This window comes from Dama dama, chromosome 20 (genome assembly GCF_033118175.1).
Source record: "Dama dama isolate Ldn47 chromosome 20, ASM3311817v1, whole genome shotgun sequence".
NCBI lineage: Eukaryota > Metazoa > Chordata > Mammalia > Artiodactyla > Cervidae > Dama > Dama dama.
The window spans coordinates 100,120,590-100,136,289 of NC_083700.1; the positions used below are offsets into that span (position 1 = coordinate 100,120,590).

At 48.0% G+C, this 15,700-nt stretch overlaps 1 protein-coding gene and 1 pseudogene across 1 annotated transcript in view; both read left to right on the forward strand.

The window, feature by feature from the left end:
* Positions 1-4,991, forward strand: part of SLC2A1 (solute carrier family 2 member 1) — a 28,192-nt gene extending 23,201 nt beyond the window's left edge. The window contains exons 5-10 of the mRNA XM_061122200.1: positions 808-970; positions 1,057-1,244; positions 1,506-1,610; positions 2,045-2,146; positions 3,337-3,540; positions 3,906-4,991. Of these exons, the coding sequence (XP_060978183.1) occupies positions 808-970; positions 1,057-1,244; positions 1,506-1,610; positions 2,045-2,146; positions 3,337-3,540; positions 3,906-4,106 (963 nt within the window). The 3' untranslated portion in view covers positions 4,107-4,991. The remainder of the gene's footprint in view (positions 1-807; positions 971-1,056; positions 1,245-1,505; positions 1,611-2,044; positions 2,147-3,336; positions 3,541-3,905) is intronic.
* Positions 4,992-5,112: 121 nt separating this feature from the next.
* Positions 5,113-11,061, forward strand: LOC133041495 (protein BEX3-like; annotated as a pseudogene).
* The last annotated feature ends 4,639 nt before the right edge of the window (positions 11,062-15,700 follow it).

Consider the following 15,700-nt stretch of genomic DNA (forward strand, 5'->3'; position numbering starts at 1 on the left):
CCATTCCTGGTGGGAGAGCAAGTCCAGTTGCCTTGACCCTTCTCATCCCTGCCCAGTCAGCCTTGCCTCCTTTCTTCTCACCCTGGGCACCCAAGCACAGGGCAGCCTACTGGTTTCTCAACCTGACATTGACTCTCACACCTGATACCTGTATATATGTACACACTCCCCTCTCTCAGGGCTCTCCCTTCTCCTTCCCCAAATCATCTGGTGGCAGGGCAGCAGTCCCCCCGGCCCCTGCCAGACACGTTTGCCATCCTGTTATCTTATCCCCACCACCCCCAAATACTGTTAAGCAGGTCCTGCTTTCCCCTTGTCACAGATGAGGAAACCGAAGTTAAGTGAAAGTGAAAGTCGCTCAGTTGGGTCCAACTCTTTTTGACCCCATGGACTATGCAGTCATGGAATTCTCCAGGCCAGAATACTGGAGCGGGTAGCCTTTCCCTTCTCCAGGGGATCTTCCCAACCCAGGGATCAAACCAAGGTCTCCCGCATTGCAGGTAGATACTTGACCAGCTGAGCCACAAGGGAAGCCCAAGAATACTGGAATAGGTAGCCTTTCCCTTTTCCAGCGGATATTCCCGATGCAGGAATCGAATTGGGGTCTCCTGCATTGCAGGCGGATTCTTTACCAACTGAGCTGTGAAGGAAGCCCCCTCAGAGAAGTTAAGCCTCACATTAGTGGCACAACTAGACTCAGAACTAGAGCCCTCTCTCTGAAGCAGGGAAAGGCTCCTGGGCGGAGCGGGGTGGGAGCGAGCCCTGACCCGGGTGCTCACAGCCGCTGCTCCCGCCTTGCTCCCCCAGGTGTTCGGCCTGGACTCCATCATGGGCAACCAGGATCTGTGGCCCCTGCTGCTAAGCGTCCTCTTCATCCCGGCCCTGCTGCAGTGCGTCCTGCTGCCCTTCTGCCCCGAGAGCCCCCGCTTCCTGCTCATTAACCGCAACGAGGAGAACCGGGCCAAGAGCGGTACGGCGGGCCCTGCCCCTCCCCGCCCCCTGCCCCAGCCTTCTCCCCGCGCTGAGCCACCCCCGCCTTCCCTCCGGCCCCCTCAGTGCTGAAGAAGCTGCGTGGGACCGCGGATGTGACCCGCGACCTGCAGGAGATGAAGGAGGAGAGCCGGCAGATGATGCGGGAGAAGAAGGTCACCATCCTGGAGCTGTTCCGCTCGGCAGCCTACCGCCAGCCCATCCTCATTGCTGTGGTGCTGCAGCTGTCCCAGCAGCTGTCCGGCATCAACGCTGTGAGTGTCCCGTACCGACCCTCTCCTGTGCCCCCCGCCAATCCCTGGGGCCCAAGGCGTCCTGTGGACAGATCCCACACCTGAAACAGCAGACGGACCCCTGCCCGAGGAACAGCTCTCCTTTAAAACCCAAACTCAGAAGGGCCCTCCTGCAGTGTCCTCTTCAGTGTCCTTTACTGACCGTGTGTTCTGCACCCACTGGGACAGAGGCCGGGGAAGAGCCAGAGCACCCGGCTGAGCCCCAGCTACCGTGTCCCGTAGGTTTTCTATTACTCCACAAGCATCTTCAAGAAGGCAGGGGTGCAGCAGCCCGTGTATGCCACCATCGGCTCCGGCATCGTCAACACAGCCTTCACTGTCGTGTCGGTGAGTCTTCCACGTCGTCGCCCACAGCCAGCCAGCAGCTGGGGTCCAGCCTGTGGTCTCAGGGCCTCGGGACCTCGTGACCAAACAGCAGTCTTTACTGCAAGCCAGGCAGGCATCACGTGCTCCCTAAGTGCTCTCTCATTTCATCTTAAACAACTTGTCAAGTTCATCACTCGTATCAGTTGACACTGGTGCTCACAGAAGTGCATCAGCTGGCCCAAGGCCACAGGCAGAATGCTTAGCTGTCTGGCTCTCGTGGGCAGCTCTCACTCCCTGGGATCCTCTGTAGTCCCCGAGCCCAGCCTCAGGGAAGAGGCGATCCATCTGCCACTCCATCTCTGTGGCACCCTGTGGCTTTCCCAGCACTTGCGGGGGGGACCCCCTGGAGGGAGGGGCACCAGGAGGGGAGGCACCGACACTCTCTCTGCCCACAGCTATTTGTGGTGGAACGAGCCGGCCGGCGGACCCTGCATCTCATTGGCCTGGCCGGCATGGCAGGCTGTGCAGTGCTCATGACCATCGCGCTGGCGCTGCTGGTGAGTTGCTGTGCTCTGGGGGTGAGGTGGGGCGGCAGGGGGGAGGGGAGAGGAAGGGGGACGGGGAGCTCACGTGGGCATCTGATCCCAAGGTGCTCCTCTCAGCCCCAGGCTGGCCAGACCCCAGGTGGGGCTGCCCTCCCCCTCATTCTGCCGCATCCACAGCCCCGGGCTTGGGCCGAACCTTCGGCTTCCTCGGGCTGTCTCTTGTCCACTCTCATCCGGTCTTAAACCAGCTCCTCCCTGCCTGTGCTTCCTCACCACCACACCTCCAGCCCCACCAGTTCCCTCGCCCCTGGAGCTGCTCTGCAAAGTCTTCCTCTGCAGCCTCAATTCTTCTTGTAAACAGCCCTGGAAAGCAATGCCCTCCTTACCACAGAGGCGTGGAAACATGCCTTATCTCACTTAGTCCTCAGGACGCACAGTAGTTCAGTCAATATTTCCACTTCTCCAGTGAGGAAACTTCCCCCTCCCCACCCCTTTCCGGGTGAGGTTAGTAATGCAGCAGATAAAGCCAGGAATCAACCTCAGGTCTGCTGGCCCCAAGCCTGTGACTATAACCTCTATGATAACCTTATCCCAGGCACTTCACACACCACTCGCTTGTCCAGTGTTTGGGCAAGGAAAACACCAGGACACTTATTTTATAGCTGCACCAAGGCTTAGAGAGTATGTTGATGACTGAGAGGCCCAGCACCCCATAGGTGATAAGCAGGGGATCTGGAATCTGGAACAAAACCATATAACTCTTCTACTGTGGTCTCCTCGAGAATGGCTCTCTGGAACTTCATGCCTGCCCAATGCTGGTCCTGAGCTGGGTACCTTACAAGCCTCTGACAGCCACCCTCAGGAATGTTCTTCCACATCCTCCCGCCATAAGCAGACTGCTCCACAGCCAGAGCCAGGGGACCACAGGGACCTCTTCTTAGCACCTCCTGTGTGCAACTACATGACCGTTCCTGGAGGCAGATGCAAGCTCACAAGCACCATGCAGGGCTTAAACTGTTTTGTTCAGATGAGAAAACAGACCTGGCACAGGGTACCTAAGTCGCACAGGAAATCCAGGGCCAGCCCGAGGCCTCCTGCCTGCCAGAGTTCTGAACCTGCCCTGGGCCGCCCCTGAAGTTGGTTTCCTCTGAGGACCCAACACAGCCCAGCCTAACTTTCCTCCCCTCTCTCATCCTCAACAGGAGCGGCTGCCCTGGATGTCCTACCTGAGCATCGTGGCCATCTTTGGCTTCGTGGCCTTTTTCGAAGTGGGCCCAGGCCCCATCCCGTGGTTCATTGTGGCTGAACTCTTCAGCCAGGGCCCTCGTCCTGCTGCCATTGCCGTCGCCGGCTTCTCCAACTGGACCTCGAATTTCATTGTGGGCATGTGCTTCCAGTATGTGCAGGTGAGAGCCCCAGAGTCCCCGCACTCCAGCGTTTCTCTCCTGCACACAGGATCCCACAGCGCTGTGCAAAATGCTGTCCCTGCTATTCTTACTGGAATCACACTGGGGAGGAAACAGGCTCAGAAGGCCAGGTTACGGGCTCAGAACCCTGACCTCCACTCCAGGGTTCTTGCCTTAGCTTTGAATTGTCTATTCTGCTCTGCCATCAGAACCTGCTCTTATCACATGCCAGGTTCAGCAGAGTTCTGGGTTGTAGGTGGATATTCCCTTTTTCAGATCAAGGACCCAAAGGTAAAATGACCGTCCATCCTAAGGGCAGGATGTAGCGTCAGGTCTCCAACCAAGTGTTTCTATGTGTCTTTCAGGAACTGTGCGGACCCTATGTCTTCATCATCTTCACCGTGCTCCTGGTTCTGTTCTTCATCTTCACCTACTTCAAAGTTCCCGAGACAAAAGGCCGGACCTTTGATGAGATTGCTTCCGGCTTCAGGCAGGGAGGAGCAAGCCAAAGTGACAAGACACCTGAGGAGCTGTTCCACCCTCTGGGAGCTGATTCCCAAGTGTGAGGTGCCCCACACTTCCAGCCCGGTCTGCTCCCAGCGGCCCAAGGATCTCTCAGCGCGCAGGCAGCTGGATGAGGCTCTCAAACTGATAGATTTCAGCAGAGCCGGGCCTGGGGCTCCTTCCTTCAGCCAGCAGTGATGTCCAGAAGAAAATTCAGGACATTAATGGCTCCAGGATTTTAACAAAAGACTGTTGCTTAGATCTATTCAGATAAGCAACAGGTTTTATAATTTTTTATTACTGATTTTGTTATTATTTTTTTATCAGCCAGAGTCTCCTTCACCCACATCCCTGGCTTCACCCTAAACGGCTCAGTGCCTGAGGGTGGGACCACGCCCTGCCTAGACACTTGCCTTCTTTGCCAAGCTAATCTGTAGGGCCGGACCTATGACCTAAGGACACACTAATCGAACTGCAAACTATGAGTCTTCTACCCCAAGAGGTGGCTATGGCCACCCCTTCTGTGGGCCTGGGTCTCCCCAACCTAGGGGTCAGGCTCTGTTAGGTTTTGCCTATTCCCGTCTCTTCCTACCCAACCACTCAAATTAATCTTCCCTTGCCTGAGACCAGTTGGGAGCACTGGAGTGCAGGGAGGAGAGCGGAGGGGCCAGACTGGGCTGCCAGGTGCTAGTCTCCTTTGCACTGAGGGCCAGACGATCACCATGAGAGGAGGGGGCCATGGGAAACTGGGAACTCACTATGCAAGAAGACCTGGACACTCCTGCCCTGCTGTGTATAGTTGGAAGATATTTATATATATTTTTTGGTTGTCAATGTTAAATACAGACACTAAGTTATAGTATATCTGGACAAACCAACTTGTAAATACACCACCTTACTCCCTCTGTAACTTACTTAAGCAGATATAAATGGCTGGTTTTTAGAAACATGGTTTTGAAATGCGTGTGAATTGAGGGTAGGCAGATTTGGATGGGAATGGGAGAGAGCCACTCTTAGAACAGCTTCAGACTTTCTGACTCCAAGATCCAGTTATTTCCAAGCACCATTGGTCAACACCCTCTCCTGCTTAAAAATCTGTTTGCTCTCTATTACCTAGAGATTACCTAAAAATTGTGGCATTTGAGGCATTCCCATTTTTCTTCACAAATGATAGCTGGTATTCAAAAGAATGACAATTATGTGCTGACCTTGATGCTCAGGCCTTGATATACATTATCTTGAAAGTGAGGTAGGTACTATCTCTGTACGTTTGACAGACTCAAAGAGGTTAATGTGCCTGAAGGTTCACAGCAAATATGCTTAAATCCCTGCTTTTAAGTTATACTGCAGGAATTCCCTGATGCTTTCACTGTGTGGCCCAGGTTCAGTCCTCGGTCAGGGGAACTAAGATCCTGCAAGCCACGTGGTGTGGCAAAGAAGAAAAAATATACTGCACACCACCTGCCCTATACCTCAGTCCTCCCCTCAAACTCCCATCCCCTCCAATGAATCATGTTCACTGCATGGGCAGAGTGAGCTGTTAAGCTGCCTTTTTCCATCTATTTAATTCAGAATGCCCTGTATGATACAGCTTATAGGCTACTGCACACTCTGGAAAGATTTCTCATGCCATTCTCCCAATCCCTGAATTTCAAGAGCACTTTGTTTCTTTCCTGTGGCACTATATCTTTATCACAAGTTCCTATTTCTTCCACTAGCCTCAATTTCACACAAAGAAGTCAATTTTGTTCTTCTGGCTGTCCAGTACTAAATACAGTGCTTGGCACAGAGCAGGCAGGCAGAAGACAGTTGATGAAATAGAAGCACCAAAGATATTTGTCCCTAGAGGTTCATCTGACAAAATCTTGGGGGGTGGGGTGGGATATACCTGTGGAAGCTTTCATAACTGCACACAGGTGAGACTAAAACCTGCTTGGCATGAACAGGGGTTGTACAGGGCAAGAAGGGAAAGAAAGTACATCCTAGTTGGCAATGTCTATTGGTATCATTAGGTATAAAGAACCTGAAGAGTCAGCCATCATCTCACAAAGAGGGAAGTTCAGAGAAGGGGTGTGCTTTGCCTGAGCAAGCAGGCAGGGTGGTGAACCGATGCCGGGCAGGGGCCAGGTGCGATGAAGGAGGACTTATCACATGTCCATGTCCTCAAAAGTCTTCTGTTGAAAGGAGTTAGTTCGCTGGGGCCCTAGGCGGGTTAGTGCAGAGTCAGAGAACCCTGCTGCCAGGTGTGCACTCAGGGCTCTTAAAAACCTATGGTGACACTGGCTGCTGTCCCACCGGAAGGAAACGGACTAGGGGTGGGGTTAGGGCCGAAGAGGCACGCTAGCGGCCAGAGCTTAGGGATGCAAAGCAGATGGCGCCGAAATAGGGCAGAGCCTGGAAACACTCTAGCCCCGCCACAGCCCAGGGCTCCAGACCTTGGTTTGAAAAGGTCCGAGAATCTACTCCCCAGTTCTCGCCCTTCACAAGGCTTGCACCAACGTGCCCGATGCCACCATTTCCCAAATTGCGAGGTGCACGCAGGCGCCTGGAGTCCCGGCCCGCCCCAGCGTGGGTCCACATTCTTAAGGAGGCACAGTTTCCGGTCCCTTGACGCCTCTAGAGAGAGGCCGCAATCCATCGTGAGTGTAGAAGATTTGGTGCCCGGGCGATCTTTCATCTTCCCCATAGACCCCTAACACCGGTGCTTCAGGGCCGGCTGGGCACTCCCGCACCCACGTGGTTAGCCTCCATTGTCTACTCGCGGGGAGGGCGGGGCTACGCAGTGTCTTCACCAATCAGAACCGCAATGTTGGGCTGGTGAGGGGCGGGCCCCAGGCTCCCACCAATCACAGCCTGGCTGCTCCTGGCGGTGGTCCAGGACCAAGTAAGGGACTCTGTGGTCCTCTGTCTTCAGGGAGGTGCGTTTGCTCTAAGAGCTGGCGACCGTGGCTGGGTTAGCGCTGGCATCCTGAGGAATGTAGCTCACCTGGGATACCTTATAGCACAAAAGGTGACGGCTTGTGACGAAAAGGAGTAAATAGGTAACGGGGCTCCTCCCAAACTCCCTTCTTTTCCAATGCTTAGCTTACAGTTTTGTGAGAACCTTTATCTGATGTCTCAGGCTCAAGAGTCTATTCTCCCTGGGTCCCTGGATCAGGTTCCCCCGCTGGACCCCACAGCATCCTATATTTCCTTCAGCAAAGCCACCTGGACGCTGTACGGGAGTTGACTTATTCCCCCAGACTGGGGAGGCAACTGCTTAATCATTCCTTTGTTGCCAGTTCCCACCACAGACTGATCAGGATTGCTGAGTGAATTTAGACCTAAAAGAAGTTCCACGATCTGAGTTCTCCCAATGCAGTTTTAGGGAGAAAATCCAACAATTCAGAATGTGTTCTTAATAATGGGGAGAGAATATTCATTCTCTTCTATGAAAACTACATTTTGATGCCCTCTTTCTCATTCTATGGTTTTTATGTAAGTCTCTTACAAATCTGACCTGTTCTGTCCACTGCCATTGCTGGCCCTGGTTCAGACCACTTTTCTCTACAGAGGTCACTGCAGCACCTCCTCATTGCTCTCCTCACTTCCTGTCTCTTTCCCTTCATTCTCCACACAATAATCTTTGTGATCTTTCTAAAAGGCAAATCTCTGCATGTTTCTCTTCTACTTAAAACCCTTCCTGGGCTCCCATTTCCCTCAGGGTAACATTCAGCTTTCTTAGCCTGGAAACTCAAGGCTGTTTGCAATGTTTCTAGCTCTCAGATGTAGCCTCCTCTCTCTCTCCACTGCCTCCAGCCCCCACCCCCTACCCCTGCCCCAACGCAACCATACTTCAGGCATTGATCACTCTGTCCTCTGACCTCCACATACTCCTTCCCCTATGTACCTTTGGGGTTCCCTCCACAAAGACTGATCCCCCCGCTTTCTCTGTGTTCCACCATATCCCAGGACAGCCCAAGGAATTGGCTGAGGAAGCTGCTACTTGCAGGGGCTGGCTCACTGATTTCTTGGAACATTGCTGCCAACTAGTGGCTATTGTGTGAATGTGTAGGTGGGGGCTGGTTTTAACCTCAACTCTCAACCTCTCTCATGGATTGAGAGAATTGATTTCTTTGGCAATAACCCTTCACAGGGACTATTACAAAAGACGCTTTTTTAACCCTGTCCCCAGCGCCCCAGAATGACTTCCCAGAGTAGTGTCTGACCACATTACAGCTTAATGCTCCCTGTTGTCTCGTGGTAAAGCTCAAATTCCATAACCAAGCTGTCAAGATCTTTCACATTCAAGTCCTTGGAGACCTGATCTTCCCAAATGCTCCTTCAACACTTTGCCCCAGCTAAGCTGAGATACTCAGTGTTCCCTGGACAGCTCCTCACCTCACTGCCTAATCTTAAAACTTTCTGTCCAAGCTTCTTCTTTCTCTTGGTCTGCTTTTGGTCTTTCCCTAAGGCTGTTTGATCTCAAAAAAGACCAAATGAACAATCACTTTCTCTGTGAAGCATTTTTTCATTCCTTCAACAATTACTTAACTGAACAAATACCCTTTGCCAAACTTTCTCCTCAGCTGTGTGGTGTCTTGGAAAGAACATGGTTTCTAGAGTCAGATAGAGCTGATTTCAGATTCCAGCCCTGCTACTTTGCTGAAAATCTTTGGGTAAGTCACTTCACCTTTCTGATCTTCAATTTCCTCATCTGTTGTGATACTAAGATGAAATAAGACAATGTGTGTATGAGACAGGTATCTGTTAGAGTTACTCCATATTTCCCCTTCCACTCCTTTCATAAAGTCTGGTACTCACCCCAAGGTTTCTGTGAATCCCCAGGGATTTCAAGGTCCTTTCTGGCTCTATGCTCTGCAATTTTTAAACTACCTGGTACAGTGTTCCCAGTGCAAGCTCTTTCCTGTCATGGAACCCAGATCTTTTGATTAGTTTCACTTCATTCATTTACTACCTGCTGGGCACCAGGCATTGTTCCAGTGCTGGGGATACAGCAGTAAACAAAACCAAGATTTGCTTTCATGGAGCTTACATTCTGGTAGGGGAAACCAGCAATCTACAATCAACAGGTATATAATAAAGTATCAGATGGTGATTTGTGTTATGGGGCAGAAAAGGCAAACCAAAGAATAGAAGACGATGGATGTGAGCATGGGGTGGGCGGGTCAATTTTAGATGAAATAATTTGAAGGTCGCCCTGAAGGAGTGATAAGTGATAACAAATTTGAATGAAGTAAGAAGCAATAACAAACTTGAATGAAGTAAGGGAGCAAATCAGACCCTTAATCAGGGGGAGAGGCTTTTCTAAGCCAATGGAACAGCAAGTCCAAAGGTACAAAGGCAGGACCATGTCTGGTGTGTTAAAGGACCAGCAGGGAGGTCAAGACAGCTGGACCAGGGCAACAGGGAGATAAGAGCGAAGAGGTGGCAGGACACCTGACCCTGTAGGGCCTCATATGTCACTTGAGGACTTTGGGTTTTGTTTTGGGGTTTTTTTAATATAAGAAGAAACTTCCCAGTTTTGATATTTTGTTTGCATTCATTATAATATGCAGTTATGCTCAGCAGGTTAGTTATCATAGGGTTAGTGAGCAAATCCATCTTCCTATGACCTACTTTTCAACTTTGGAGAGGACCTACATTGTAACGCATTTAGTTTTCTGTAACAAAAACATAGTTGTAAGGTGAAAACAACCCATAAAGATAATTATAAAAACAAACCTCTGACTCTTACAGAAAATTCATTGGCATTTCCAGTAACAAGTCTTGGAAATTTCAATTAATTTATCTTAGCTCTCCCAGATAGAAATAAGTATAAAAAATAAGCACAGACTCCTACCTGGGTACCAACTCCCTACTGCTCTGTGCACAGTGGGCTGGCATCAGGCCAGGGGAAGAGGATCAGGTCTGCAGGATTAAGTGGTGTGGCAGCGCACTTGTGGTGAGAATCAGCGGAGCAGGAGACAATGAGGATAGGCCCAGGAAAACAAAGAAATGGAACAGCCCATGCAGAATGGAGAGGAAGACTGTCCTTTGGGCAGGGGCTAGGGCCACCAGCCAGCAGGAAATAATAGAGGAAGACAGGCTTGCCACCTTGCCCCTAATTTCCAACAGACCATACCCAATAGGTGGGTCAGTGATGGAGATAGAGATGATATGTAAATATTCATAGCAGAGATGAGAAAACTAAGAGAGCTGCAGCTGAGGAATTGTCTACGTATCCTTATGGGGAAGCTCTCAAATCACCATGACGACCATGAGGAATTTTGCCTTATGCCTTGACTCCTGCCATGTTCCATGAGATTAATAGTGCGATTCCCACTGTTGGCCTCTTTTTCCTTGCATTTTACCGATACACTGGCTATGAACCTTATGTAATTTCTAAGTGCCAGGTGGGTTCTGTGTTACCAGCGTATAACTGGAGATTGCCTTGGCACTCTAAGTTTCTGTCAACAGTAGAGTTTCACTATTTGCGTGGGAAAGTGTAAAGTTAATAAAGCAATTATAAAACAACAACAGCAAAAAAGAATAAGTATAAATTTAACCCAAACTTTATAAAAACTGGGAGGTAGATATTTTCCCTCCTCCCTCCTTTCTTTCTAAACAGAGAGTACAAATCTGTTGGTGTTTTGAACTTTCAAATGCACTTGTGTCAACAGGCTTCACTCAGAGTTTCTCAGACAGTACCATTGATTCTTGTGGCCTAGGGTTTAAAATATAATTTTAAGGGAGGGAACTCAAAGTATTTGGGGGGCCTGTAATCTATTTCCACAAACCTGTGATGTAATTATGGTGTGTCATATTGCCCAGACAGGAATCCTCATCACCTTTTTTTTTTCTTTTTGAGTTTTAAAATGAATTTATTAAAGAATGATCTTAGGAAGGCAACAATGTTTGATTTGTCATTTTAACAAAATTTCTACTTCTTCATGCTGTATAATAAAGGTAATATAAGAGGGTACAGAGTGATAAGCTTCTTTCTACTGGAATTATCTGATAGTACGGCACAGTGTAGTCATTTCCTCAATGCTAGGATACATTTTTTAAAAAGTTTTATATGCTTTTCTTCAAAAAGACATGAACAATAACAGAATGTCATTAAAAAGCCATTTCTCCCTATTCATTTTGTAGCACTGGAGCCAGTGTTTTTACCATTACAGGCTACAATTTTCACTTTATCCAATTTAATAAGTTCTGTCACCTCTCTGAATTCAACATCATTCGATTCAAACTTCTACACATTATTGCAGAATTTGTGTGTATTTAGAGAGCCCTTTAATTCTGCAGATAATGTCTCAGATGTTTGAAATCTCAGTAACTCCTCAGGGAAGGTAGCCAAACATACATAGGCCTGAAACTGACTCTGACCTTCTGTGCCAGTGTTGAATTTACAGCTTTATCAAACTGAAGTAGAACTTGAAGGGCAAGTTGGGGGTAATGTGTCTAGACGGTATGAGCTCATTGAGGCTCTCCCGAAGACTGCTTCCCATATGGTATTTTTCTACAGCTGATGTGCCATGGCTTAGGAGGGAGAAATTATTTTTCTTACTCAGGCTTGCACTGGTGTCCTTGGAAAAGGCACTTACTGCCTGGTTGTATAGAAAAACAGTGCCCCCAGGAACCCTGCAGGAACCCCACCCCACCCCCCAATCCCCCACCTGTCCCATCACTTCCTATTGTCTTTTCACAGAGGTGGGAGTGGAAGGGAAAGTTATTAACACCTACCCCACAGAACTGTGAGGATTAGGCAAGACCAAGTTGGGATACTCTTTTTTTCCCAAGTTGGGATACTCTTAATGTGATGCTTGATTATAGAAATGGTAAAGATTAGGAGCTATTATTATTTTCCGATAACCTTATTTCTCCATCCCTGTCATATTCTTTGAGTTCTGCTTACCATTGGCCAAGATTATAGCTAGCCAATCATCCTGACTAAATGCCTACCGAGAGAAAGCCAAGGTGAATGGGGACTTCTCCCCTATCTCTGTTTGGTGGTTACATATATTTATGGCCACAGGGATCCCTGGTAGCCAAGTTTCTATTTTTAATACTAACAATGGCCAATATTTAGATAGTGCTATTTGTCAAGCACTGTCCTAAATCTATGACATATATTAGTACACTAGATCCTTACCAACACCCTAGGAGGTAGGTACTATTATTATTATACCCATTGTCTAAATGAGGCAACTTCAGTTGGGCCACCTACATAAACCACACTCTGTAAGCAGCCTCTTGTTTCCATTCACAGCTATGAACTGACATGGCCTAGCTGCCTCCTTTGCAATCAAACCAAGAGGGAAAACCAGCCTTATCTCCCATTACTCTGCGTGATAAAGAGGCAGCTATTATTTACACTTATTGCTGAACAAATCAAACATAAAGAAGTCAAGCGTTTCTTTTTTGTCACATCATCATCCTTGGGGGTAGTGCTGTATGCCCCTGCCAAGCACAGTGCTTAGGTACATGAAGTGCAGTGGGTAAAGATGTGATTTTGAAATAAGAAGCACAGCATTTTAATCCAAGTGATGCTGTGTATTGACTCAGGCCTATCTTAGACTTGGTTTCCTTATCTATGAAATGAGGATAATAAGTGAATCTTTGTCATTGGGTTGCTGTGAGTATTGAAAGAGGAAAGATTTATGGTACCTGGCTCATAGCAAGCACTCATTCAATGGCTACTATAATTTCCTTGTTGTTTATTTGTTTTTGCTTCCCTTGTGGCTCAGCTGGTGAAGAATCCACCTACAATGTGGGAGACCTGGTTTTGATTCCTGGGTTGGGAAGATCCCCTGGAAAAGGGAAAGGCTACCCACTCCAGTATTCTGGCCTGGAGAATTCCATGGACTGCATAGTCCATGGGGTCGCAAAGAGTCAGACATGACTGAGCGACTTTCACTTTCACTTTATTTATTTTTAATTCTTTTTGTAAATTGAGGTATGGTTGATTTATAGTGTTGTATTAGTTTCATTATTATTATATTGTCACACAGCCTAACTATGCTGGTTCTCTTAAAAACCAATTAGATTCAAAGTAACTTGGTCAAAATCTATAAATGTGTTTTTTTCTTTTATTTTAGAGCAATAGGTGCTGGAACTTAGGCAATCCTTAGCCTTTTATTATATACTTTCAAAAATCATGTCTAACTCTGAGACATATCTTCAGAGGCAGACCCTATTAGGAATATTTTTATATCAGGACATTTATGGAAAAAGGTGTACTGTTCTCTGAGTAAACTGAAATATCTCAACCCAGTTCACTTCCTCAGTGCTCTTCCCATTTCATTCTTCACACTCAGGTCTGGGATTAAAACCCCTCCCTGGTGGATGACCTTAGTGACTGCACACTGCAGAAAGAATACCTCAGTTCAGTTCAGTTGCTCAGTCGTGTCCGATTCTTTGCGACCCCATGGACCACACCATGCCAGGCCTCCTTATCCATCACCAACTCCCGGAGTTTACCCAAACTTATGTCTATTGAGTCGGTGATGCCATCCAACCATCTCATCCTCCATCATCCCCTTTTCCTCCTGCCTTCAATCTTTCCCAGCATCAGGGCCTTTTCAAATGCGTCAGCTCTTCACATCAGGTGGCCAAAGTATTGGAGTTTCAGCTTCAACAACAGTCCTTCCAATGAACACTCAGGACTGATTTCCCTCAGGATGGACTGGTTGGACCTCCTTGCCTACCATTTAAAACTCTGTACCCTCTGGCCTGCTTTTTCATACACTCTACCTCTGTGGTGTTGGAGAAGACTCTTGAGAGTCCCTTGAACTGCAAGGAGATCCAACCAGTCCATCCTAAAGGAGGTCAGTCCTGAATATTCATTGGAAGGACTGATGCTGAAGCTGAAGCACCAATCCTTTGGCCACCTGATGCGAAGAACTGACTCATTGGAAAAGACCCTGATGCTGGGAAAGATTGAAGGCAGGAAGAAAGGGGACGACAGAGGATGAGATGGCTGGATGGCATCACCAACTCGATGGACATGTTTGAGCAAGCTCCAACAGTTGGTGATGGACAGGGTGGCCTGGCATGCTGCAGTTCATGGGGTCACAAAGAGTTGGACAGGACTGAGTGACTGAACTGAACTGAACCTCTACTAAAACCCCTAGTTACCTGTAACCTATCTTGACTAAAAGTCTATTTTGTCTGATATTAGGATAGCTACCTTTGCTCTCTTTTGGTTACTATTTCCTTGGAATATCTTTTTCCATCCTTCACTTTCAATCTATTTGTGTCCTTGCATCTAAATAAATCTTTTGTAGATAGCATTTATTGAATTATGTGTTTTCTATCCATTCTGCCAATCTGTTTTTTGATTAGAGAACTTAATCCATTTACATTTAAAGTAATTCCTGGTGAAAGTGAAAGTCACTCAGTCATGTCCGACTCTTTGTGACCCCATGGGCTATACAGTCCATGGAATTCTCCAGGCCAGAATACTGGAGTGGGTAGCCTTTCCCTTCTCCAGGAGATCTTCCCAACCCAGCAATTGAACCCAGGTCTCCCGCATTGAGGGCAGATTCTTTACCAGCTGAGCCACAAGGAAAACCCAAGAATACTGGAGTGGGTAGCCTTTCCCTTCTTCAGTGGATCTTCCCGACCCAGGAATCAAACCAGGGTCTCCTGCATTGCAGGTGGATTCTTTACCAACTGAGCTATGAAGGAAGCCCAATTCCTGGTAAGGAAAGACTTGCTTTTATCATTGTAATATTTGTTTACTATATGCCCCCATAGCTTTTTTATGCCTCACTTCCTGTGCTACTGTCTTCTTTTTTGTTTACTTGATTTTTTGTAGAAAAACATTTGCATTCCTTTCTCACTTTTCTTTGTTTATATTCTATAGTTCTCTTCTTTGTGATTATCATGGGAACTACATTTAACATCCTAAACTTATAACATTCTAATTTGAATTTATTACAGCTTACCTTCAATAAGTTTTCTTGCCTGGAGAATCCCAGGGATGGGGGAGCCTGGTGGGCTGCCGTCTATGGGGTCGCACAGAGTCAGACATGACTGACGCGACTTAGCAGCAGCCGCAATAGCAACTTCAATAAGATACAGAAAGTCTGCTCCTTTATATCGCCATCCCCACCCCTTTTGTGTGCTGATGCCACAGAATTATAGAATTGGGCCCCAAAACATAAATTAATAATTCTTTTAAGTTCATTCAGTTCAGTTCAGTCACTCAGTCGTGTCCAGCTCTTTGCGACCTCATGAACCGCAGCACTCCAAGCCTCCCTGTCCATCACCAACTCCCGGAGTTTACCCAAACCCACGTCCATTGAGTCGGTGATGCCATCCAGCCATCTCATCCTCTGTCGTCCCCCTCTCCTCCTGCCCCCAATGCCTCCCAGCATCAGGGTCTTTTCAAATGAGTCAGCTCTTCGCATCAGGTGGCCAAAGTATTGGAGTTTCAGCTTCAATATCAGTCCTTCCAATGAACACCCAGGACTGATCTCCTTTAGGATGGACTGGTTGGATCTCCTTGCAGTCCAAGGGACTCTCAACAGTCTTCTCCAACACCACAGTTCAAAAGCATCAATTCTTCTGCACTCAGCTTTCTTTATATTCCAACTCTCACATCCATACATGACCACTGGAAAAACCATAAACTAAGTTCATTAGTCTCTCAAAAGATGTCACAAAC